This window comes from Rattus norvegicus, chromosome 11 (genome assembly GCF_021556685.1).
Source record: "Rattus norvegicus strain SHRSP/BbbUtx chromosome 11, alternate assembly SHRSP_T2T, whole genome shotgun sequence".
Classification (NCBI taxonomy): Eukaryota; Metazoa; Chordata; class Mammalia; order Rodentia; family Muridae; genus Rattus; species Rattus norvegicus.
In genome coordinates, this window is record NC_141544.1 from 96,792,500 (window position 1) to 96,817,475 (window position 24,976).

At 51.0% G+C, this 24,976-nt stretch overlaps 3 protein-coding genes across 6 annotated transcripts in view; 2 read left to right on the top strand and 1 right to left on the bottom strand.

Moving 5' to 3' along the window:
* Positions 1 to 16,992, top strand: part of Dgcr2 (DiGeorge syndrome critical region gene 2) — a 50,491-nt gene extending 33,499 nt beyond the window's left edge. The window contains 6 exon segments of one of the 3 annotated variants that reach the window (NM_001012146.1): positions 665 to 741; positions 1,075 to 1,251; positions 7,386 to 7,589; positions 12,231 to 12,383; positions 13,193 to 13,429; positions 14,600 to 14,883. In NM_001012146.1, the coding sequence (NP_001012146.1) occupies positions 665 to 741; positions 1,075 to 1,251; positions 7,386 to 7,589; positions 12,231 to 12,383; positions 13,193 to 13,429; positions 14,600 to 14,856 (1,105 nt within the window). In that variant the 3' untranslated portion in view covers positions 14,857 to 14,883. 3 annotated transcript variants of the gene reach the window in all.
* Positions 16,993 to 19,561: 2,569 nt separating this feature from the next.
* Ca15 (carbonic anhydrase 15) lies at positions 19,562 to 22,603 on the top strand. Of its 2 annotated transcripts, NM_001105901.1 has the most exons (8): positions 19,649 to 19,788; positions 19,995 to 20,030; positions 20,417 to 20,587; positions 21,012 to 21,172; positions 21,255 to 21,347; positions 21,894 to 21,960; positions 22,055 to 22,221; positions 22,339 to 22,603. In NM_001105901.1, exons 1-8 carry the CDS (start codon positions 19,725 to 19,727, stop codon positions 22,549 to 22,551), a joined length of 972 nt encoding a protein of 323 aa, NP_001099371.1. In that variant the 5' UTR covers positions 19,649 to 19,724; the 3' UTR covers positions 22,552 to 22,603. The 2 variants fall into 2 exon arrangements, with proteins under 2 accessions (XP_087432087.1, NP_001099371.1); XM_087575961.1 differs by lacking the exon at positions 21,255 to 21,347 and having other exon boundaries at positions 19,562 to 19,788.
* A 266-nt stretch (positions 22,604 to 22,869) lies between these two features.
* LOC120095536 (protein FAM246A-like) lies at positions 22,870 to 24,184 on the bottom strand. The gene has a single exon (NM_001432639.1). It carries the CDS (start codon positions 24,140 to 24,142, stop codon positions 23,450 to 23,452), a length of 693 nt encoding a protein of 230 aa, NP_001419568.1. The 5' UTR covers positions 24,143 to 24,184; the 3' UTR covers positions 22,870 to 23,449.
* Positions 24,185 to 24,976: the final 792 nt, after the last annotated feature.

Sequence of the window (24,976 nt, forward strand, 5' to 3'; positions counted from 1 at the left end):
GCACATATGACGTTGGGTGCGGGGGCATGTGCCAGGCATGTGCTCAGGCAGTCTGCCCAGAGCCAGCCTCTGCCCAGAGCCAGCCACCTGAGCTCCAGGACCTGCTCATCCAGAGGAAACAGAGAAGTGGCTCAGCATCTGTGGGGCTTGTGTTTAAGGAACAAGAATGTACCAAAATCCTCACTGTGCTGCCTTTCAAAACCACATCGAAAGGTACCCTATCCATGCTGGAGGGGCAGAAACTGGAAATGGTAGCCAGTTGTCTCCCCTTCTCTAGAAGGAAGCACAGTTCTTTGGGTCCAAACAATGGCCAGTGTTCACTGCCAGTCACCTGCTGCCTCCCGACAATGGCGCAGCTGCCATTCTGCCAGGAGAGCGTGATGACCTAAGAGGCAGGTGGCCAGAGGGCTGTTTCAAGATAAAGTTCAGTTATGTAGTGTATGGCAAACCAGCTCCTTATAGAGCTGAGCCAGTAGAGTCAAAAGCTCGGTTCTAGTCTGCCCCAGAATGAAGACCGTTGTTGTGCAGGAGTAGAGTGCTGGCCTCGCAAACTCAAGGCCCGGGACCAGGAAAGGTAAATGTCCTCAGGACTCCTAGATGTACACATGTAGTCATCAATGGCTGTTTGCTCAGGTGCTGAGGCTTTTCCTTCTGTCCACTGTAGGCTCTGGGTTGGTTATCAGTATGTCATTACTGGCCGGAACCATTCCTTAGAAGGTCGCTGGGAAGTGGCATTCAAAGGTAAGTAGTGTGGGTGTTAAGTTGGAAATAGGGAGCTACCCTAACTCAGAAGGTACTGTTGGAGTCTCCCTGTCTCCTTCCACTGAGTAGGACAAGGCACGTGGACATGGGGAACTTACAGAGAAGGCCCCTGGACCAGTATACTGCCCTCTGTCAGGTCTGTCAGGTCCTGCGTTTCTGGGACCTTCTCTGGAGCTGCAGCAGCCTCTAACTCTTGGCAATCCTCCAGCCCTGCTGTTGCTGTCCTATTGACACTAGGACCTCCTTGAGGACTGTGTGTGACAATGTGCTGAAGGCTTGGTGTGTCTGGGCTCACCTTTAGTCTTCCTACAGGCTCCCCAGAAGTGTTCCTGCCCCCAGATCCCATCTTTGCCTCCGCCATGTCTGAGAATGACAACGTGTTCTGTGCCCAGCTCCAATGCTTCCACTTTCCTACCCTGAGGCACCATGACCTCCACAGCTGGCACGCCGAGAGCTGCTCTGAGAAGTCGTCATTTCTGTGTAAAAGAAGTGAGTCCCTCGGTCAGCCTCCAGTAGGCACCCACCTCATGGTGCTTTGAAGTAGCGCTACCCACCTGGCCTCTGTGGCCTGGGCAGCCACAGAGGAGGAGTTCTTGGCCTCTGTTTCCCTTTCCCCTAATAGGGACAATTCTCACTTTATGGCTTCCATGTTCTCAAGACAGTGGGTGAGAATAGCGATCTGAGGACTTGGGAAGCCTGTGGCAGGCAGCTGGGCACCCTCTTGGCTGTGTGCTCTGTGTGAGTCCTCTTCCCTAGTATACGGGATTGGGAGCCCTCCAGTCCTTTGCCAACACATCCATCCAAATTTTACATCAAGGATTCTTTCTACTCACAGTGTAGCCATATCAAGCAAAGCTAGGATTGCCCCTCCTACAGCCAGTCCTCTGGGAAGGGCTGAGGAGCACGACTGGCCTTGACACCTGCTGACAGCTGTTGATACATGGTTCCGGTTAGGTGTGTCCTCAGCTGAAGTGTTGATATTCCCGGCCTCCCCACTTTGTCACGGGCCTGTGTTCCAGGTCTTGGCCTATTATGACCCTTGCTTTCTGTCAGTTTGTGTCAGTACCACACTCCAAGGGCTATCAGGTCAGGCTGGACCTCCGTGTCTGGCATGTGTTTCCACTCTCTCTGCCTCTTGCTCTTCTGGGCCTTCTCTTCTACACCAGTTTTAGGGCTTTTGGCTTTCTTCTTCTTTTTTTACTCATTCCTTTAGTGTGGGGTTCTCTTACTTGTCTGTGCATACAGTTTTGTGACTTTAGAATCCTACTCCTAGGGTTCTCCTTGCCGAGGACTCCACTGCTGTGGTGATTGGGAGTACCAAGCATGCTTTTAGTGGGTCAGCATCAAGTTTACTGATTTCTATAGGTTTTAGATGGGTCCTGGGAGAAGAGCAGTTGGTTTTCTACTCCTACTTGTCCAGGAGCACAAGAGTACACTGTGCATTACTAGAGGGCCTCTCTAGTTTCTGGAGTTATGTGGGGTTTCCTTCCTTAATCTCATTACTTGGTTCATTTTTTGTTAGACTTTGTTTTGATCTAGATTTTCTTTGATCTTGAGCACCTGGGCTCAGGCAACCGTCTTCAGCCTCCTAAGTAGCTGGGAGCTCAAGCCCTTGCCATCATAGCTGCTGTTTAACCATTCCTGTGGATTTGTGTGTCGTACATTGCTGAATTTCCTTTGCTGACACTTGGTTTCACGTTCTTTATGATTCTCTAAGAAGGGAGCTGGGCCCAGTGCATTCTCATTCTGTGCTTGCTTTCTCTCCTTGGCTCCTGTTTCTGTTGTTTTCTAAATAAAGTTCACATTTATTGTCACAACTTTTTCTTCATAATCCAGATTGTAAGATGTGAAGAAAATTAGTCTCCCACAATAAATAAGTCAGTGATTGGCACTAAACAATATCCCCAAGGACCGGGATATGGTTGGGCAGGTAAAGGTGCTTGCTGCCGAGTCCGACAACCTGGGTGCAGTACCCAGGGCCCACTGGGTATTAGAGAGCCACCTTTCTCAAGTTGTTTTTGGTTTTTTTTTTTTGGGGGGGGGGGGGGTTCTTTTTTTTTTTTTTTTTTCGGAGCTGGGGACCGAACCCAGGGCCTTGCGCTTCCTAGGCAAGCGCTCTACCACTGAGCTAAATCCCCAACCCCAAGTTGTTTTTTTGACCTGCACATTTGCACCATGGCACATACATACCCATCACACACACACACACACACACACACACACACACACACACACACACACAAATAAATATAATTTAAAATTTTAAAAAAGTTTTTCAGATAGAAATGAAAATATCAAATAGAGATCCAGTCATCTAAATGAAATTACTAAACATATTGAAACTTAAAAATAATGTGTGTAGAGTACATAAAAAGTAACATTCTGCTGGGCCTGTTGGAAGGATGGAGCAGGTAGGGCTCTGAAGTTCTAGGCCAGCCACGGCTACACTGAGACCTAGTCTCACAACATGAGAAAGTCATTAAGCTTTGAATATACCAATTTTTGTACCCAAGTTGGTTGTTTTTAAATGGCAATATAGTGCGGTTCCAGCAGTCTTTTCTTTTAAAACAAGAAGGGCAAGTAATCAAGAGGCATCCAGGAGACAAGCTTCTTAGCTCCAAAAGCCTTTGTAAAAAAAAAAAAAACCAAAAAAACAAAAAACAACCCTTGGCAGGCTGGGAAAATAGGGGTGGGGCAGCCAGGGAGAGGGGGGGAAAACAATCTGAGCATTATCTATCGAACTATCTACATGTTATTATATCCCATCAAATCTTAGACAATTGAGTAATATGCAAAATATCAGGGTACAAAAAGAACTAAACACTTGTATTTAATTCATATAAGCTGCAAATTCTCAGTCTGAAGTTAAGCACAATGGTTTGTGTTCCGATGTGCTCGTTACACATTTCTGTGTGAGAATATTTACTTTTACTGTTTCACATCAGATTAAAATCTCAATACCAACCATCGAGACCTACGAGGTCATTAGAAAGATTGTCTCTCTTCTGTCTCCCTAACCATAATGACTATGAAGTTGACTTTATGACATGACCCAGGGTTGTGATGACACACTGGGTCTGGTCTCTGGAGGCCTGCATCGATGCCCCAGGCTGTCACTGCTCATTCTCCAGCCTCAGCCTCGCGTCTGCACTCTGTTCAAATCCCTGTGGTCTATGCCAGCCACGCCAGAGTCCCTGAAAATGGCTCAGGTCAGTCTTCCTGTAGAGGACATCAATACCCGTTAGGATTTCTGAATTATTTCATCTATAACTTCAAGATAGGTTATGTTAAATCAAACTCAAGAAGAAAAATGATTTCCAAAGGCTGAAGCCAAAGCTCAGTGGTTAAGGCCATGTACAACACACAGTTGGCCATGTTAGGCCAGTCACGGCCACCTGTAAGTCCAGCTCCAGGGACTGGATTCCCTCTCCTGACTTCCATAGGCACCCACGCACATGATCATACCTACACATACACATGTACACATAATTAAAATTGGATTTTGTCTTGTTTTGTTTTGTTTTTTGTTTTAAGCTTCAGGTCCTAAGAATCTCTTTCAGTGTTAGTGGAAAGATTATTTTTGTGAGCACACGTGTATACACATGTGGAGATCTGAGGACAACTGTCAGAAGTGCGTTGGTTTTCTTTTTACATCATGTGGTTTCTGGAGATTGAATTCAGGTCATTGGCTTGGAAGACAAATGTCTTCCCCAAGATCTTTCTTTTCCTAAATCAAGTTGACTTCAGTGTACTGTTGATTCCAGTCTGCACTGTCCTTGCTGTACTAGTTAGACTCTTTGACCAAGTCTGGGCAGACGGAGCTGCAGGGCAGACGGAGCTGCAGTACTTGAGCTCCTTAGCAGTTGGCGTGAATTTTCTACAGGGCTCGTACTTGTGCGTCTCTCAGCAGTTGCTGCATCCAGTAACCCTGTCCTGTGACTAGAATGTGCTTCACACAGCCGCCAGTCAGATGCCCTTCCACCTCTGGAACCGGCCAGTGGCTCCTCTGCTCTCTGGTACAACACTCATCAAAGCCCATTCTCCTACATGGCTTGAGACTTAGAATGTAGCCAGAGTAAGAACAGCCTGTGTGCGCTTGGAGCCTTAAGAGACTCAGCTGTCTGAGCAGTCGGGTCCTTCCTGCTGTAGGCAGGTAACATCTAACAGACGCAGAGCAATGGCCTTCAGGTTCCATCCTTAGCTCACAGATCCCAACCCTTTCCGTTGGACGGAGATCTTCAGCTGGACCATGGCGGCAAGGCCACTCATTGTGTATGTAGATTTTTAAGTCACTTTATCACCCTCCTTTGGAGTTTTGATCACCTACTTTAGCTGAGTCCTCAGCAGCAACGCAGAAGAGACAGTGAACTGTGGCTGTTTCCAGCTTAGCCTGGTGTTGTCTGTGTTGTCTGTCCTGCCACTGGCTGCACAGCAGGCGACGAGTGAGAGCTCTAACCATCCACAGCAGCTTCCCTCAGGGTTGGGACTGGAAAGCTGAAGCAGCAGCAGCAGAGCAGGTTGACCACCTCACCACCCAGACTGCGGCTCGCTTTTCTGTCAGCATTCATATTCATTTTATCATGTAAATTGGGAAGCAGTTCCATGCCAGTCTTTAAATCTATATGTGTTGACAATACACAACATGAGTATTGAGTGTTTGATACATAAGAACTTATAGGACCATCTGCATTGGGCAGAGAGAGCAGGGGTAACCTCGGGTAACTTATTAGATAAAATTTTAAACTTAGGGAAAAGTTGCAAGGAGTGTAATGCATGTATGAGACGTGCCTGTGTTTATCTTACCAATTCAACATCTGCGAAATTAGAAGTCCCATGGACGTGTAGCAATACAGTGTATTCACTAAGAACAAAGGCACACTCTTAAATAAGCATAGTACATTTTTCAACCTCAGGACATTTCATTTGACTGTAACACCTTGCCATCATGAACAATGTGTTGGTTCAGTTTTGTCTGTGGTTCCAGTAATGTCCTTTAAGCTAATTTTTTCCAGCCTCTGAGTCCGGTCCAGAGTCACACATGGCATCTTCTACCATGTCCTCTTGGTGTCATTGCTTCCCGTTGCTGCATCAGGTGTGCTCAAGGCCCTCTTAAAGGGTGACTAAACTTCCCGTCTGTGGTGTTTGAATGAGAATAGCCCTTGTAGGCTCAGGTGTCTGAATGCTGTCACCAGGTAGTGCTACTGTTTGAAGGATTAGGAGGGGTGGCCTTGTTGGTGGAAGTGTGTCTCTAGGGGTGGGCTTTGAGGTTTACAAAGCTGAGGCCAGGCCCGCTGTCTGTCAGTCAGTCAGTCAGTCTGTCAGTCTGTCTGTCTGTGTCTGTCTGTCATGTGCCTCTCCCATCATGGATTGGGATCCAGCTCTCAGCTCCTGCTCTAGTGCCATGCTCCCCACCATGATGGTAACAGACTAAGGTCTGAAACTGTAAGCAAGCCCCCAATTCAATGTTTTTTTTTTTCATAAGAGTTGCCTTAATAATATATATATGGGGTTGGGGATTTAGCTCAGTGGTAGAGCGCTTGCCTAGGAAGCGCAAGGCCCTAGGTTCGGTCCCCAGCTCCGAAAAGAAAAAAAAAAGAACCAAAAAAAAAAAAATATATATATATATATATATAAAGAAAATATTAAAAAAAAATTTTTTAGGCCTACAGGTACATGGATCACAAGGTAGCTCTGGGGCCTGACACATTCGTAGATGATGTCAGAAGTTTGGATGTTAGATTTTCAGTATTTTTACTGTAAATACCTGTCCGAATTTTTCTGTCTTTAATCCTATTTGGAGTTTGTTGCACACTCTGATGTAGGGTTTTGCTTTTACTGGATTGGAGGAGTTCCCAGGCATCATTTTTAACTGCTTTTCTGCTTCCTTTCTCCTTTTGGTGCTTGCATAGGACACATGGTGGTACTTAGCGTTTTTGGGGTGTTCAGTCGCACCCATGGTTCTCTGTTGTAGCAGAGAATGTTCTCTGTCTTCCCCTGAACACGATGGCCATGTGGAGAAGATGATCCAGTTCTAACTGAGAAGAACTGTCAGACTTCTCTTCAGACACCTCCATGCCATTTGGAGAGTAGACTAAGCTTCTTGTTCTGGTTTCCTTACCTCATGCCCATCCCCTCCCCATGCATCTGTCACATCTGCTTACTGGCTTAAGGGGCTGGTTGTAGCTCTTTGCCCTGCTCTAGTCTCCAGGTCACTTCTGTGCAGTTTACTACACATGTCTGTTTCAGGGGACCTTCTTGTAGGCAGTGCCTAGAGACTCATTCTAAACACATTCCAAGTTTTAAATAGTTAATGTCCATCATGCTTAGAAAACACCATAAATGAGCCAGGTGCCTCTAACCAAGACTTGTGCAGGGGACCTTGGCCCTGAAACCTGCTGCCCCTGTCCTGAGGCAGTGGGCACTGCCTGTCTGTCTTGGCTAGTTGTGCTTCTCCAGATTGTGTGATGGCCACCTCAGGTCCATAGCATGCCTACAGGGAAGACTCAAAAGAGCTGACCAGTTCCTCAGTTGCCCTTTTCTCTTCAAGGGTACAGGTGGTGGAGGGGAGTTGGGGCGCGGTGCTGCTGGTAACACATACATCCGTGCACATGTGCCCCTTGCAGGTCAGACATGTGTTGATATCAAAGACAATGTGGTGGATGAAGGGTTCTACTTCACTCCCAAGGGAGATGACCCATGCTTGAGCTGTACCTGCCATCGAGGGGAGCCTGAGATGTGTGTTGCTGCCCTGTGTGAGCGGCCCCAGGGATGCCAGCAGTACCGCAAAGACCCTAAGGAATGCTGCAAGTTCATGTGTCTGGACCCAGGTGAGATAGCCACCTCGTGGCCAAAAGCAGTGATGAGAATTCTCAAGGGCTTGCTGTCGGTGACACAGCAGTGCTGGCAACATATACTGATATAGCTGGCTCAGAGCCTCAGTGGGCATCTGTGGCATGCCCAGTGACTGTCACCCTTCATGTTGCCTGCTTCCTCACTCTAAGGTAATATTTACAAATAAACTTGAATCTCACGGTGGCTGACTGTTTACAGGTCAACTTGGCAGCCTGAGACCTGTCTTTCACTTCCTAAAAGTAAGAGCTAAACTTGAAATCTACTTGTGCGTTTGAGTTCCTCCTCCTCATGTTAAGGTGGGATATGAAAAGCAGCAAACAATCCTTGCTTAGAGTCAGTCGTGTTTTAAAGATTGTGCCCTAGCATTAAGACAAAACTCAACACTAGGTGGTGCTGGTGAGGTGTACACTGCATAGTCAGCTTTCAGGATAACTGTTCTACTTGCAACAAAAGGACGTTCATGGGGCTGGAAGTTTTCAGTGGTAGAGCACTTACCTAGCATGTGCAAAGCCCTGCCCTATATCCACTCCTGGGAGGAAACCCAGCAGGTTTGAGTCCTGCTCAGAACACCACATGGTGCCCTCCTTTGTGGTACCTCAGAGCCACTGATGTCTCAGCATGAACTTGGGTCTTGGGGAGTATGCATTAAAAGCATGAATTTCTTTTTTTCTTGGATGCCACTGTGTGAAAGTGATGTGGGTAGCCCCACAGAATAGCAGCTTAGGCAGGCATGAAAATTAAGTCCTCATTCTCCAGGAGCTCTGTGGAAGGGAGGCATGACAGTGAGTACTGCCCCCTGAGCAGAGTGTCATCACTGTCCCTTCAGGAGAGGAGCTTAGGTAGGGAGAATAGAGTGGTCCTTTAGAGGCAGGCGTTCCGGCACGTGTACATCAGACATGCAGATGACTGCAGTCAGTGCAGAGGCTGTGCTTTTAGCAAAACACACCAGGGTGCAGAGAACAGGAAGAACAGATCAGGGAGGTTGACAGTTGGGCCTCTTCCTTTCCACAGAATAATCAGTTTTCTCATTGTATGGATGTATCTATCCAGCATCATGATCAGACAAATACTAATTGGGTAGTCACAAAGTTTCCTGTGAGCCAGCCACATTGCTACATTTTTCCAGCTTGTCAGCTGTGGGAGTCAAACTGGAGCTTGCACAAGCTGTATCGTCTGATAGTGTTGCTTACCTGATAGAGGGTTATGGTTCCACGCCTTAGAAATCTTCCAGTGCTACTCTGCCACTCTGTTGGGCTCTGCAGAAACAAGGCTAGACAGGTGACCCCTCTGTGGTACAGTTAGCTTAGTAAGCCTGCCCACCCCGGCGACTTTTCGGCAGAGCAGAACCCTTGGTGTGTCAGGGCAGGCCCAGAGTTTGAGCAGGCTGCTTTGCTGTGCAGGTGGGCGGCTTCACTAGGATCTGCCCTGCTGTGCCTGTCCCCACAGGCTCTTGTCTTTCTCATAGAGGCCTTTCCCAGGAATTGCTCACTGCACCAAGGAGCCAACCTGCCACCTGGAGTGGAGACAGTAGGAAGTGAGTCTCCACAATCACCTTTAGTTTCTTTTCAGCAATGCAAGGGGTCAGCATCTCTTCAAGGCCAGGGTCATTGCAGGAGGAAGAGAAAAGTGAAAACATCACTCTTTTCAAATGGTATAATTACAAAGAAAGTCCTGGGGGATCTGCAGGAAACTAGAAGTACTAATGCAAGGCCTAGATGTATTGTCTTTTTCTTTTTTCTTTTTTTTTTTTTTTTTTTTCTTTTTGGAGCTGGGGACCGAACTCAGGGCCTTGCGCATGCTAGGCAAGCACTCTACCACTGAGCTAAATCCCCAACCCCTTTTTCTGTTTGTTTTTTCTTTTTCTTTTTTTCTTTTTTTTTTTTTAGATGTATTGTCAATGCATTATACCGTCCATTGTACTTCTATACGCTATCTATAACAGTTGAACAGTGAAAACTTAAAGAAGGTGCCACGTAAAATAGCACCCCCAACACAGGAATGTCTAGCTGTAAGTCCTGCACATTATACATGCTGCCAGCATAGAACACTGGGGTAGAACAAGACCAGACTTAAAAATGTTCATGGGTGTTAATTCTTCCCAGATTAACTGTAGATGCAAGCATACGCCTTAGCAGACTTCAGCTGGTGTGTTCTTAAGCTGGTCTTCAGACTTACCCGGAACGACAAAATATGGGAAAATCGTAGGAGAGCCCAGAAAGAGGGTCTGTGATGCCTGATTTACAGCATTAGACTACAGCCTTATTAATCAGAACAGTGAGCTGTAGATAGGAGCTAAGAACTGTGGTTGATGAATTAATTAAAGAACAGAAGTAACCCCAGTGTGATCCATTTGTGTTTGATAACAAGGAAGAGAAACTCAGTAGAGAAAGCAGTCTTTGAACAGACGGTGCTGGGACAGACAGCTGTCCATACAGGTCTTTAATGCCACACCTGCTACCACACATAAGTAACTTGAAATTCTCATTCGTCAGATTTGAAAATGTAATGAAATTTAAAGACAAGCCTGGCCCTTAAAAAGATTGCTAGGTTATAGTCCTTACACTCTGAACCTACTGCTTTATGTCCATCGATAGATGAAAGACACATGCAGCACTTACCAAGAACATGTCTACAACAAGTCCGTCAGGATTCTTACATCCGGAATGTGTGAGGACCTCTGGAGACTGGGAACACAACAGTTGATACTGTGTCTGCCTTGCACACACGAGTCCTTGGGTTTGGTCTCCAGCAAAGTAGAGCACCCTGCACAGGCCTGAAGCATGGAGAAGGCCACACTGCCTGGCTATGGAGCTTGTTCCAGGCCAGTTTGGGACATGTGAGATTTTGGTCTCAAAAAAACCAGACAAAATCTCCTAAAACCTCCATAATAAGAAAATACAACTGTATTAAAAGTCATTTAAATTATAAAATGTTCAGTATCAGTCATATGGGAAACAAATCTATGTGGACCAGGAAAAGCATTAAACTTAATAGCACCAAGTCCTGGTGTGGAGTGGTTAAACACTTCATGATTCCTTGAGGACCTTGGGCCTGCGGTTTGGATTTGTACCTGACTACGGCTTGGTCTTAGAAGTTGTGTCTTCTTGCTCCCCACAGCGAAAAGCCAGCCCTGGCGCTTGCTTTTAGAACCAGTTTGAAATTAGTCTTACAAAGAAGCCGCTTGTTTAGAAACTTGGTGCTAGCCTCCACCAAACAGGCCCATCACCATCCCACTGGCAGGGTCCTGGAGGGTCATTAGAGGCAAAGAAGTAGCTGATTGACTGGGTAGATGATTTTCATGTATCCACTCCACAGTTTTAAGCATCACTTCCTGGTCATATGAGAAGAGGGCAAAAATACCTGGGCCAATTTTATTTGTCTAGATCAAGCTGGCTAGAAGCAGGGTTTATTAAGGCTCTAATGGCTTGTTCATGTGTGAGTTGTGGGGAATTTTTTTCTATACCAGTCTTTGGGGACCTGCCTTCCAAAACTGTTGTAGAGGTGGGGAGTAGATAGCTCTAGATCTTCTGAAGCTTAGGTCATCACATATGCAGGGCCTCCTGCTTCCTGAGAGACCCGGTGTGTGCCATGTCCATCTTGGTGTGTAGACGTACAGAGCCAATGTGGAGTTGGTAAGGGGTTTCCTGGCTACCTTTCTTGTGACCTAGACTTACTAAATGCCAGTAGTGCCCCCTCCCTGAGTCAGGACCACTAAAAGAACAGAAGGACTGGGGAAGGCTCCACAGGCAGGGCCAGCTTCTTGATCTCCAGTGCAATGGGAGGCCAATCCAGCATCTTCTTTTCCCAAAGGTGATCCAGTAAAGAGGTTGCTGGTGTTGCCCTGCCCTCCTGCACCTGCATAAGTGTGTACAGTAGACTGGATCTTTTGTAGAAAGCCTGCTGTGTGCAGAGCGGGCACGGATGCTGTCCCGTGTGAGCTAACAGGCTGCAGGGCATTGTGTGCACTGAGATGTTACTTCTCTGCTGCAGCTAGAGGACTCAGAGCTGCAGTGAAAAACTTGGTGGACAATGACCAGGTTAGCTGTCCTGCTGAGTCCTGGCCCAGACAGTTACTGGAGAACACTGTAGCAGCAACCCTCCTGTCCTCCGTGCAGTCCTGCAGAGTTCAGGCTTGTCCTGCCCGTATTGTCATTCCATCGCTGTTAGACACACATACCCTAGGGAAGCCACCTGGCCCCAAGATTTGTCACAGCCCAGCTACCTCAGTCAAGAACAGAAGTCTCTGCTTCCTTGCTTAGTGGCAATTACAGCAGCATTTCACACAGTGGCAGGTGAGAAGGGGCGGGGTGGGGCCAGAGAGCCACTGTCTCCCTAAGCAGAGAAGGCGTCGTGCAGTTCCTTTGGAAACTTCTGGGCTGCGCCCATTCCCTCTCTTGCTTTTTCAGTGTTGCGTCAATATTCTCAATTTTGAAAAGTTTTCTTTTCTCCTCTGTACTAAAAAGTTGTCAAGAGCATTGTAAAAGCTACTGGGTCTAGGAGAAGCCGGGACCAGCCCGAGTACCCAGAGCATGCCTGCATCTGTCTGCCCCACCCGTACCCCTGCACGTTCCTCCTCTCAGAGCAGCTGGTCTCCTTCCTCCTCACCCTCCTCATAGATGGTAGCAGCCTGTTTGACTCCATGGCCAGTGGGATGCGCCTGGTCGTCAGCTGCGTTTCCTCCTTCCTCATCCTCTCGCTGCTGCTTTTCATGGTCCACCGGCTGCGCCAGCGGCGCCGGGAGCGCATCGAGTCCCTGATTGGAGCAAACTGTGAGTGTCCTCCAAGGGCCACAGTAGTCACACACACACAGCCCAGCCCTCCTAGGTCTCCAGGTCCCCCTGTCTGAGCTGTATCCCTGCAGAGTGGAATCTGTGGTGAGATAGGAGGAAAAGGTGTCCCTCTGTAGCCACACACCTGCTTTCTTCAGGGCTGACCCCACCCTGGGGAAGCAGAGAAGCAAGATACCCGAGAGGGTACACACGGGCTGAAAGTTCAAGGTAGGCCTTCTGTCCTCCCAGCTCTGTATCAGGAACAGCCTCCCTGAAGAGTCATGGACTTCTCGTAATGAGCCGTGACTGTGGCCACTGTGAGAAGGGGAGGCTCAGTGTCCTGTCCTTCCTTAGCGATAAGAGGCTCGGGAGCAAGTTGCCAGCAGCTACGAGGGATCTCACTTATTCTTTGAAGGGGTCCCCAGTGTTTCCTAGGGCATGGCTGATGTTTACATCACTAACTAGTGCCTTGATTTTAGCCATGGGCAGCAGTTCTCCTAATCTGCCTTTATGTTTCCTTAAGCTTCCATAGCACATAGATACCCAAAAGTGAGGTGGGCCTGGGGCTATAGCAATGCAAAGGTTGCTCCTACAGTCAAGTGGCAGGGCTAAGACAGGCTGCATCTAAGTGGGGTGAGGGCACTTTGTTTGGAGAGACCCAGGGATGGGAGGTCTCATGTGACATGTTGGATGTGGCTGGCAAGGGGGTGGCTGGTTCTGAGCTAGTGACACTGGGATGGAGGTTCAGGAGCCAGCAGCCTGCTCTGAGTCACACAGTTTCCCTCCTTTTTCTTTGTTTGATGGCTCAGTGCACCATTTCAACCTTGGCCGGAGGATCCCTGGCTTTGACTATGGCCCAGATGGGTTTGGCACAGGACTCACTCCACTCCACCTTTCTGACGATGGGGAAGGTGGGACTTTCCATTTCCATGACCCTCCACCTCCTTATACTGCTTACAAGTGCCCAGACCTGGACCAGCCGGACGATCCACCACCACCCTACGAGGCTTCTATCAACCCAGACAGCGTGTTCTATGACCCTGCAGGTGCCTGTTCACCCTAGGGAGAGGGAATATGGAATTGTCAAGCTACCAGGAATTCAGACTTTGCTGGGACCTGGGGGCCCTCCTTTCTTTCTGGCTGCCTTCCCAATCTTTAGGGCCCTCTCTGAGATTGCCCCTGCAGAAGACGCTTGGTCCTGGCCTCCTTAGGGGTGTTGAGAGTTCTGGGGACCCAGAGGACAGCATCCTTCTCTTCCTCCTATGAGCACCTACTAGTGGTACAGCCCTCAGACCTCTCAGCCCATCTTTGTGGGCAGTAGGGATTCTAAGGACAGAACTGGTCCTGACCCAGCTCAAGAGTGTATACTGAACCATTGTAACAGTTCCTCCTGTCGTGTCAAAAAGCTGCTTTAGGGTTGCTGTTCTCCACCTGGCTGTAGAGCTGTCCTTCCTAGACTGTATAGCTAAGGAGTGTCCAGTGCGCCCCTTCCATGTGCGCTCCTTGCCTGGCTCCTTAGACAGGAGTCCTGCCTATTTCTTATGTGGAACATGCCTGGCTCCTTACAGACCTGCACTCTGTGGCACTTTTAACACTGCTTTAGTCTAGGGCTCTAAGAATGTGATTCTTCCCTTCAGAGCAGATTGTCAGAAACTCCTCTAAGAGGCCACAGTCACAGCTGGGGGCACAGCTCAACTGATAATGTGTTGGCCTAGCATAGGAGCCCTTCTTGGACCACAAAGGGGTTGAGATAGAAAGCTTTCTGCCAAGACTTCTAGATGGTTATAGATCCCCACTCTTTCCAGCCTCAGGGCAGGGTTGGAGTCCTGGAGACTGCTCATAGCCAATGCATTTGGAAACAGCCCAGAGTACAAGGCAGGGTAGATTTAAGGAGTGCCCTGTTCTGGATGTCTGCTGACACCAGTCGTTCTCAGACTACCTGCTCCCACCCAGCCCCCTTGGCTCTAGGTGCTGTAGTTCTGCTGCACCCCTGGGTGCTGTGTCCCTGCTGAGCCAGAGGTGGCTTCCCTCTGCTCCCCCTTTGTTCTGACGAGTTGGTCACTGCATTTCACCTACCATAAACGGGTAGCAGGATGAACTTAGTCTGCCAGAACATTAAGCAGGGAGCTCCCCTGGGTCCTTTGAGTGCTCAGAAATGAAGGTGAGTTTAGGACAGGGCCTTCACTTACTTCTTACATCCTTCTGTTCCCCCGCAGATGACGATGCCTTTGAGCCCGTGGAGGCCAGCCTGCCAACCCCAAGGGATGGTGGCATTGAAGGTGCCTTGCCCAGGCACTTGGATCAGCCGCTGCCCCCTGCAGAGACCTCCTTAGCAGATCTGGAAGACTCGACAGACAGTAGCAGTGCCCTGCTGGTGCCTCCTGATCCTGCCCAGAGTGGAAGCACTCCAGCTACAGAAGCACCTCCAGGGGCTGGGCGCCTTTCCCGTGGCTCCCTCAATACTGTGGTTTAGGTGGCTCAGCTTGTGGCACCCCCATGGGCTAGGAGTGAATGTTTGTTGTTCAGAAGACACCTGTCTCAGTGGGGGACTGGAAGGGGTCCTGTCATAGCCTAGACCTACTTGACTGCCACATCCCCACCAGCACAGGTGTGTACATAGAAACTGAAGCCAGGCACTCAGAGGAGCAAGTGCCTGTGCTGTCTTTCCCTGGGGGCTGGTAGTCTCGTTTTTAAATGGTGGACTGACACAGGCGTTGAAACCACACGTTTCCAAGAGAGCAGCGGCAGTGGGCTTCACTCACACAAATACATCTTTGGATGGGCTTGCACTCTCTCCCCTTAGAAGCCAGTCGTCAGCCAGTGTAGACAGAAGAGCTAGCACTAGGGGTTGTTTAGAGGCAGCAGAGCGTCTGGACTGCTTCCGGAGGAGAGCATTCGCAGCTGCTGATTGGCTCTCGGGGGCTTCCCGCCCAGGTCCAACTGCAGCTCTCAAGGTGCCCATCCCTGGGAGGAAATTGAACTTGCCACACCACTTCTAGCTTTGCTTTGAGGCCAGCACTGTGGCAGGAGGCTCCTGCTCGTTCTAGCACTCTTCCATGTATACCTCTGCATGGCTCCCCAGGAGTAGACTCTAGCCCCTGCGGAGGGTTGGGCATGCTGGCTTTTCTCTGCCACACTCTAGATCCCTGTGCTCTGCTTGCTGGCACATGACCGCTGTGTCTAGCCATGCCCGTTCACCGTATCTGTGCCATACACGGTTGTTTGGGAAGAGAATGGTCAAGTGGACATCCTGTGCTGTGTCATCTGAGTCCACTTCGCCCATGAACACTGCTGGAGCCTAGCGCCTGCCAGCCACATACATCACATACGTTGCCTCCTGACCCTCCACAGCAATGGGGTCCCCGGGCTTGGCCCAAAGGCCCCAGCTCCAGATCCAGATCCAGCTCCGGGCAGTGGTCTCATCTCCCAACACAGGCCTTTAGCATTTCTAAGGTTTGGAGATGAGCAAGGTTTGTGCGATTTTTAGCACATTTGTCTTTTCTATGTTGGATGTCTGGGTCTTTCTGTATCTGTGTGTGTCCTCACATGGCCAAATGTTTGCAGGTGATAATGGTTCACAGGAGCTCAGGACAGGGCCAATACCCTACATGAGCCATTTGCCCTGGGGCCACTCTTCCACCTCTGTCTAAGCTTCTTCTAGGCTGTGATTGGTGGGACTTCGGTGCAATTCCTGTCCAGGTGAGAACAGGAGTGGAGGTGACTAACCTCGGTCTGCTGGGATTGATCAGACCCACACAGCTCTGAGCACAGCCTTACACCACTTGGAAACCTACGTTTCCTCTTTCCATACGGAGCATCTTCAGACCAGATCCCCAGGGCCGACGGGTATATGATTGTTCACAGATAATCTGTCCCATGTCTGCGCCCACAGACCAGCTGCTGCGGAAGTCCCTCTGCCAGAGGGCTCTTGCCCCTCCCCATTGCTGAGAACAGCAGGAAGTTCATCATGCCTCCAGCAAGTGTTAAGTGCTAGGCACTGGGCAGCCATGCTCCAGAGCAACAGTTGGGAACTGTATTGGTGCCAGGCCACCCAAAAGAACCCTAAGGACCACACACCAGTGCCTCAGAAGACTGTACAGGCTGGAACTTAAGTGGGGACCAAATGGCTGCTGGGGTTGAGAATAGGAGGCCCAGGTGGAGAGGGTGGTCTAAAGTGGGCTGGTGCTGCAGTGGTGGGCCTGTCAGGATTGCGGGGGTCCCCGTCCCCCATGCCTTCAGGGTGCATGGAAGGCCTGTGTTTGGGGCTGTTCGCACTATTGCGATTCCAGTTACTGGTGAATAATCCCAAATCCAGGATTTGCTGATGTTGGTGTTTCCTTGCCCATCCCACAAGGCCCCAGAGGGACAGGCTCCTAGGAGGCCCCTTTCCCAGGCCTGCCTTGCCACTCTTCTGAGAGGTCAGGTGCCCTCTGACCTGCCTTGAAGTGGAATTTGATACTGTACATTGTCTCAATGCCTGTTTTTACATATTCCTTTCATTAAAGGTTTTAGTTTGGGTGTATTTTTGGTCGGGTTGGCATTGATCTTTTCTTAAGATGCTGTGAGAACCATTTCATCCAATGCCAAATAAACTTGTGTTATGGAAAAAGCACGGTCAGTTCTTGCTGTGGCCCAGCCCCATCAACAGGGCTCTCCCAAGTTTTCAGCCCTTACTGGCATCCAGTTGGCTTCTGACAGCCCTTGGTTGAGGACCAGATGGCTGAGCTTGGAGCCTCTGTGCAGGGTACATGGCCACACTACTCCCTCTGAAGTTTCACTACAGTCAGTGGCAGGGCTGGTGTATGTAGTTACTAATGACCACCGGTGTGAGATGAGCTGAGCAGGGAAGGGCTTGGGACTTGTCTCCAGCCACTCAGATGGGTGTACGCAGCTCCTTCCAGCAAGAGCTGCTTCTCAGAGGGTAGGTGCACACCCAAGGCTAGGCTAGACAGTGCCCTTCCTACAGGGCGGGAAAGGCGAGAGCTCTCTGAGAAGATTACCCTCCATACAAGATCAGATGACCTTGTCTCTTCCAGAGGTCCTGAGATGCTGAAGACTAACAGCTATTTGCTTGGGCTGGGGCCCCTCCTTTAAAGATGGGTTATTACACCCACTCACTATGGCACTTGGCCTGTCGGGGTGAGAAGCAGGGACAGCATTGTAGGCTCCTATACACTATTATTTCTATCATTTCTGTGAGATACCAGGGTTCTTGAGAGCAGTATCTGGAAGGGGTCCTTAAGTCCACCTTTTAACAAAACTCTGTGTGTGTGTGTGTGTGTGTGTGTGTGTGTGTGTGCGCGCGCACGCGCGCAGTGTCTCTGCATGGTATAGCATCCTAGAACTCATTATGGTAGACTTGGCTGGCACTGAACTCACAGAGATCCACCTGCCTCCCAAGGGCTGAATTTAAAGGTGTGTTACCTGTAGTTTAAAAAAAAACAAAACAGGGGTTGGGGATTTAGCTCAGTGGTAGCAAGCGCAAGGCCCTGGGTTCGGTCCCCAGCTCCGGAAAAAAAAGAAAAAAAAAAACGAAAAACAAAACAAACAAACAAACAAAAAAAAAAACCTGCTACCTTTGGAAGCTGCCGTTCTACCAGCCCCTCTGGCTCCCCTTTGTTCTGCCCGTTTTAGATCATCGCAACCAGCCCTAACCCAGCTTTCTTTTCTACCCACCTTTGCTCCGGGAGGGGTCGAATTACCAGCCCACTGGTAACTTATTATCCGGATCCAAAGAGGGAAGGAGAGGGCTTCTCTGCCATGCTTTGGAGGAAAAGGGATGCAGCAACCATGTAGGACCTTGGGGGCAGCTAGGGCCTGCAGCCCCCCTCCAGGCAAATCACCAAAGATGTTTGGCAGGGGCTAATTGGAACTAGCCATTCTTTAGGGCAGAAGGAGAGACAGAGATAATAAATTTGAAAGAGCACAAATTTCCAGGCAGGAGATATTTGTGCCAGCAATTGTGCTTAGCAGTCAAGGTAACAAGGCTGAGTGTGTGTCTTTAATTCTCGGATTCTATGGTCTGGGGGGTGGACTGGTAACGACCCCTCCCAGAGCAAAGGTTGGTAGAAAAGGAAACAGGATTAGGACTGGTTTCAATGATCCTGGAGCTAAGCCGGTTGGAACAAAAGGGAACCAGGCGGTGGTGTGTTTTTTAAATCTACACACAACAAAGGTGTGTACCTCCATGCCCCGCATATTTTAATTTTGATAGTTTTTTGTGTGTTTGTGCCTGAGTGTATGTTTTAGCACCCCATATATACAAGAGCCCTCGATTAAACTTGGGAACTAGATTTCTAGCTGTGATCGATCAAGTTCACTATCCTAACCAGCTTAACCTAGCTCAGAAGGGGCAGTGATACCAGGCTTGCCACAAAGGCTGGCAAGGGGTTGGCGTTAAGGACCTATGAGGCCTTTGGTAGGGACTGGAGCCTCGTTCTACCCTCAGCACATATGAATCCGGGTGCCTAGGTCACTGTCAGCACCGCCCTTTCCTCCTCTGCAGGGATGGACCTGGTCCTCCAGTAGTTGCTGTTAGTTTTTGCAGCACTGAGAGTGAGTCCAGGGAGACATGCTAAGAAAGTACTCTTCCACTAAGCTGTACCTTGCCTCTCTAGGGCTATGGGAAAGAGATGCTGAGACTGGAAGACTGAGAGGGGCAGCCTTCCAGTCTATGCTCTGGAGGTCATTGTTCAGCCTAAGCTGCTCACACCCACAGACATGGTGCCCATGTGCAGAGCTCCTGTCAAGTGACCACATGGCACATCGGGAAGGCAAGGAGTCAGACACTTCCCTCCAGAGTGTCAGGGGCTTGAACTACTTACTGTAGTATCCCCACCACAGGAGGGCTGCAGCTTCACCCAAGACCCTTTTTTCAGTAGGGTAGTCCTCAGACAGGAGCATCGGTAGGAAGGCAGGTGCAGACCTGGACTTGGAACAGGGGTTGGAGTCTCAAACTTGTCACAAGAAACATCCATGCCTCCTGCCCTAGCCTCTTAAGTCTTAGGCAGTAGGATCCAAAGTGCCCTTGGTGGCTTTGGCACGTCACTCCTGCTCTCTGCCACCCATTTTCACTGCTGGGAGAGTAATAACCAGACACCCTTAAGGAGTAATGCCAAGCCTTACACTGGCTGCAGCAGCTCTGAAGTTTAGGCTCCAGCCCACCTCCATTTCTAGTGGCTCTACCTGGACTCCACCCACTCTAGCCCCACCCCAGGGTGTCCACAGAATTTATCCAGACCTCAAGTTCACCTACCAATGGATATGAGCAGCCTTCTCAGTAGTCTGCCTGTACACTCCTCGTCCACTTTGCAGTTCTCCAGAGTCAGTCACTGCGGCATCATGTGGGCCCTGGGCTTCCGGCTCTGCTTCCTCCTCATGCTGGCGGCACAGGTGGACTCCAATGGTGAGCACCAAGGCTCTGCCTGTGTGTTCTTAGAGCTACCTGATACATCTACCCACTGGGGGTGGGGAGTTTGGGAGGAGACACAGTGACAGGGGAACGGCCTCTGCTGTCTAACCTGGCTCCATTCCTGGACTGAGGCCAGGATGAAACTTTAAAGACCCACATAGTGGTTCTCAGCTCAGTCAGTCCCTGCCTCCTGTTTGCAGGTACCTGGTGCTATGACTCCCAAGACCCAAAGTGTGGTGAGAACAGTTGTAACAGGCTATGTGGATCTGTCTGGTCTCTGTTAGCTCCTGTGCTCCAAGGGACTGGACACCAGACAGCAGGCACGCTGTGATTCTGTGTGTCTGTTGTTGGGGTCTGTGAGCCTATGGGTGTGGCTAGACCATGTGTGTGTTGGGATGGTCCTCAGCATGAGTATGCAGCCATGTCCCAAACCCACCTACTTAATCTCTCTGTGGGCCGGTATGTGTGCAGACTTGGTAGCTAAGTCAGATAAGGTTCTTCTGCAACCAGATGTGTGGAGGGCAGAGGGAGGGCATCTGGGTATATGGAATCCACCCTCCTCATTGTACTCCCACACTGCCTCCTACGCCCCTGCTGTAGACTCCAGTCCTTGTTTCCTCAGGCCCTGCCCACTGGAAGGAGCTAGCACCTGCCTGTGGGGGCCCAACCCAGTCCCCTGTCAACATTGACCTTCGATTGGTCCAGCGGGACTACGCTCTTAAGCCCTTCATCTTTCACGGCTATGACTCAGCACCTCAAGATCCTTGGATCCTGGAAAATGATGGCCATACAGGTCAGCACCATGAGGTTAAGACTGCTACCCAGAAGCAGGACTCCACACACCTTACAGGAATCTCACATGCACAGCGATGAGGACTCAGACAAGCTGAGAGACCAACTTCTCAAAAGAGCTCGCTGCCCGCTACACATGCACACAAATGGGCTAATCATCTATAAGAACAGGATACACAGGGGAATCCAAATCCTTGTGAACAGAGAAGAGGAGGCTCTACACACGATGTAGGGAGGTGGCAGGAGATCCCTATAGATGAAACTAGCCATGACCACCAAGGACAGTCAGTCAGTTCATGTCTAGATGCCAAGATGCTGGAAAGAAGTCAAAGTCCTCGTAACCAAACTGCTAGTGACAGTGTTATTCTACACGGGGGAGGGGGGACTGCTGGGGAGAAATACTCTCATGTGCTCCCTGCCTTCAGTGCTACTGCGAGTACATTCCTGTCAGCAGAACTGCCCAGCCATCCGAGGTGCTGGGCTCCCATCATCAGAATACCGGTTACTGCAGCTGCATTTCCACTGGGGAAGCCCAGGGCACAAAGGCTCGGAGCACAGTGTGGATGAGAAGCATGGCTCTATGGAGGTGGGTTCAGGGGGGACCAGGAGAAAGACGGGCATAGCGAGCAGAGAGCGCCCGGACACCAGCTTTGGTCTGTATTCCCTAGATGCACATGGTCCACATGAACACAAAGTACCAGAGCATGGGGCATGCGCGGAGCCAACCAGATGGGCTGGCTATACTGGCTGTGCTATTGGTGGTGAGGAAAGGGCTGTGGCCTGTGCATGTTTCCAGAGAGAGGGAAAACAGTTGTGTGGAGAGACCAGGGATCTTCAGGTCTCTAGGGAACTCAGAAGAGCTCACTGCCCCTTAACACATGCACACAAATGGGCTAGTCATCTATAAGAATGGGGTGCACAGGGGAGTCCAAATCCTTGTGAACAGAGCAGAGGAGGCTCTACACAAGATGTAGGGAGGTGGTAAGAGATCCCTATAAATGAAACTAGCCACAGCCCCTGAGGACAGTCAGTTCCCTGGATGGCCAGGGAACTCCCCACCAAGGAGGCGGGGGCCAAAGGAATGGAGTGTTGGTGGACCTCGTGGTAGGTCATCTTCCTCACTCCTAGATCTCCCAGACCCTCCGACTGCGCCCTACCCACTGGTGTTCCTGCTTTACCTTCACACACACGGGGGGGGGGGGCGGTGGAGGAAAGAGAGAGAGAGAGAGAGAGAGAGAGAGAGAGAGAGAGAGAGAGAGAGAGAGAGAGAGAGAGAATCAAAGCGTCTCTTACTAAAACTTCCATAGGAGGAGGACAAGGACAATACCAATTTCTCTGCCATCGTGTCTGGTCTGAAAAATGTATCTTCACCTGGTAAGGAGCCGTGGGGTCCCTTCTGGGCTGCAAGTTAGGTGGATGAGGAGCAAGAGCACCAGAGGCAAGTTCCAGCTTCTCTTCCCCCGTCCAGGGGTCTCTGTGAATCTGACGTCCACCTTTGCGCTGGCCTCTCTGCTGCCAAGTGCTTTGGGACTTTTGCGCTACTACCGATACTCTGGGTCTCTGACCACGCCAGGCTGCGAGCCCGCGGTGCTCTGGACTGTCTTTGAAAACACCGTACCCATTGGGCATGCGCAGGTGGGAGCCACTGCCTCCCCCCCCCCCACGACCAGGCTCTTTCCCACAGTCTCAGTTGCTACCCCTGCCTTCTCTGCCTGCCCAGTCACATCTTGACCCATCTTTGCCCACCCTCAGGTAGTCCAGTTCCAGGCCGTGCCCCAGACTGGGCCACCAGGTTTGCACCCCAGACCACTCACAGATAATTTCCGCCCCCAGCAGCCTCTTGGAGGGCGAAGAATATCAGCCTCTCCTGGAGCATCCATCCGATCATCAGTCCCTATCCGGCCCTGTTTGCACTTGGCTCTTTTGGGCTTGGGAGTTGGCCTGAGGCTCTGGCAGGGTCCCTAGGATCCACAGTGACCTCCACAATAGTGTTTCCACAATAAATCATGCACAGTGACCTGGGCCTAATGTGGCTGGGAAGGGTTGTGTGCCTAGTGGTCAAGTATATGGCGGATAGAGAATCCTCCTTAACCTCACTGCGGCTTCAATGTTCCTGTCCTCAGAACCGAGAGGCTCCCGAGTGACTGTCCTCTTGCCCACCATAGCCATAGAAACTTCAACCAAAACTGAGACCCAGTCAAGATAAGCACTGGCAACAACACGCTATTTGAGTCTTCCGGTCAGAGGAAAGGGAGAAAGTCAGTGCACCTTAGAAATGCCACCTACTCCAGAAATTGCATTTTATTATACAATCTGGGTGATCAACAAGGGGAGTTACTGTGTCCGATTAAAATGATGACCCGGGTTGAAATTCCAAGGCCAGTCTTTAAAAGTAAAAGCAGGGTCCGACACGAGTCACCGAGTTGGCTGGTTTTGTGAGAGACAGCAAGCGTTACAAAACCAGGCCTGCCAAATAATTGCCCTGTGGAGTCTTTTCTAAAGAGAAGCTGGTGTTGGCCTACTGTTGGGAGGCTAAGTAAGCGTGTAAGTGTCTGAGGCTGAGTCCGAGGACTTTAAAGAAAAAGACAAGCTTTTGCCTCCAGGCTGCAGATCCCTTGGCTCGGCCAGCTGCTCCTCTCAGGCAGTGCCACTCTAGTCCAGATTCTTCCCCAGTTCCAAGGCCAAAAGGAGCTCTACAGCCCAGACTCAGTCCCGGGCGGTCATCAACCACACCGCAAAACCATCTGCATAGCCTCTGCCGCCCACCCTCTAAATAATGGAATGTCAGTTGGAGGCATCTGGGGAGTCTATAGGAGCACCGCACATCGGCCGATTTGCCCCCTTCTGGGGACACCGGAGCCCCTCAGTCTCCGCCGCCTTGGGCAGCCGCTGGAGGCACTGGAGTTTTCTTGTAGTTCTTGCGGGCCACGACTCGGTTCGCCAGGCCATCCGCGGGGGCGTCCGGGCCATTATCCGCGGCCCTGGAGGACGAAGCCAAGGCGTTCACCGTGCCGAGGACCCGCAGCAGGGCCGGACCGCGGGGCTCGCGGCGGGCGGGTGGCGGCGGCGGCGGTGGAGGCGGCGGCGGCAGCAGGGCGCGCAGGGCGTTCAGCTCGCTCCGCAGCTCCGCACGCAGCGCCTCCAGCTCCGCGCCCAGCTCGGCTCGCACGGCCGCCAGCCCCTCCTGCAGCCGCCGCTCGCTCACCTCTAGGACACCGGCGGGGTAGGTGGCGCCGCCGCGCGGCTCCCCGCACACCGAGCACACCGAGCCGCCGCTGCGCGCCTCGCTCCTCTCGCCGGTCCCCGTCGCCCCGGCTCGCGCGCCCGCGCGCTCGACCACCCGCAGCAGCCGCGGTGCCTCGACTCGCGCCGCCGCCTCGACCCGCAGCTGGCCACGCAGGCGAGCCAGGCGGCCCCGGGCGCGGGCATCTTCGGGAACCGGACCGTTGGGCTGCGAGTCCGGGTCCAGCCGGCGGGCCACGCCTCGCCTCAGCGCCTCTCTAACGCCGTACGCGCCGCGCACCTGAGTCCACGAACGCCCGGACTCTGCCGCCATGCGCTGCCGCCTGCACCGCTCTCTGCCAGCTCAGCGTAGAGGGTCAGGGCACCAGCCTGCAGCCTAGCGACCGCTGAGCCCGCGGGGACGCGCCTCTGGGACGTCTGTGGGAACGACCAGACCTGGGGGAACCCCTGCAGGGCCAATTCCTGAGTGGCTGGAGCTCCAAGGAGGCCACGAGTATGGGGGAGGGCTGTGCCAGTAGGCAGGGGTATTTGAAACTTGGCCGTAGGGACCGTGTTGTCGGCTGGGGCCCCCATAGGGGACTTAGGTTGGCCTCTAGGCAGCGGCAATAGCACATGGCACAACAGCTGCTAAAGCCTAGACACTGTAAGGCCAGGATCAAAGCCCACCTCACATTCTTTCACGTTGTCTTGGCCACAGCAACCCAAGCCACTCTAGCCGCTCTGTCTCTTGTGTCTCCCACATAGCACATCAGCCACAAGAATTCATCTTTCGGGGGTTGGGGATTTAGCTCAGTGGTAGAGCGCTTGCCTAGCAAGCGCAAGGCCCTGGGTTCGGTCCCCAGCTCCGAAAAAAAGAAAAAAAAAAAAGAATTCATCTTTCTCACTGGCATCTCCAACCCCAAGCTCTCGTCCCTCTACAAAACTTTGAGGGGCTTAGAGACTGCTGAGCCCCAGCCCATCTCATACTGTATCCTGTTTAACCTCCTCTGACCAGGCACCCTAGCTATCCTCTTGTCTTTACGTACCTAGGCTCCATGCCTCCCCCTGCCGACAGCTTCTGCTTCTCCCACTAGGACACTGAACCTTCCTTACCCACCCAATTTCACAAGTAACTGGAGCCTCAACCACAGGTAACTTCCACATTCAT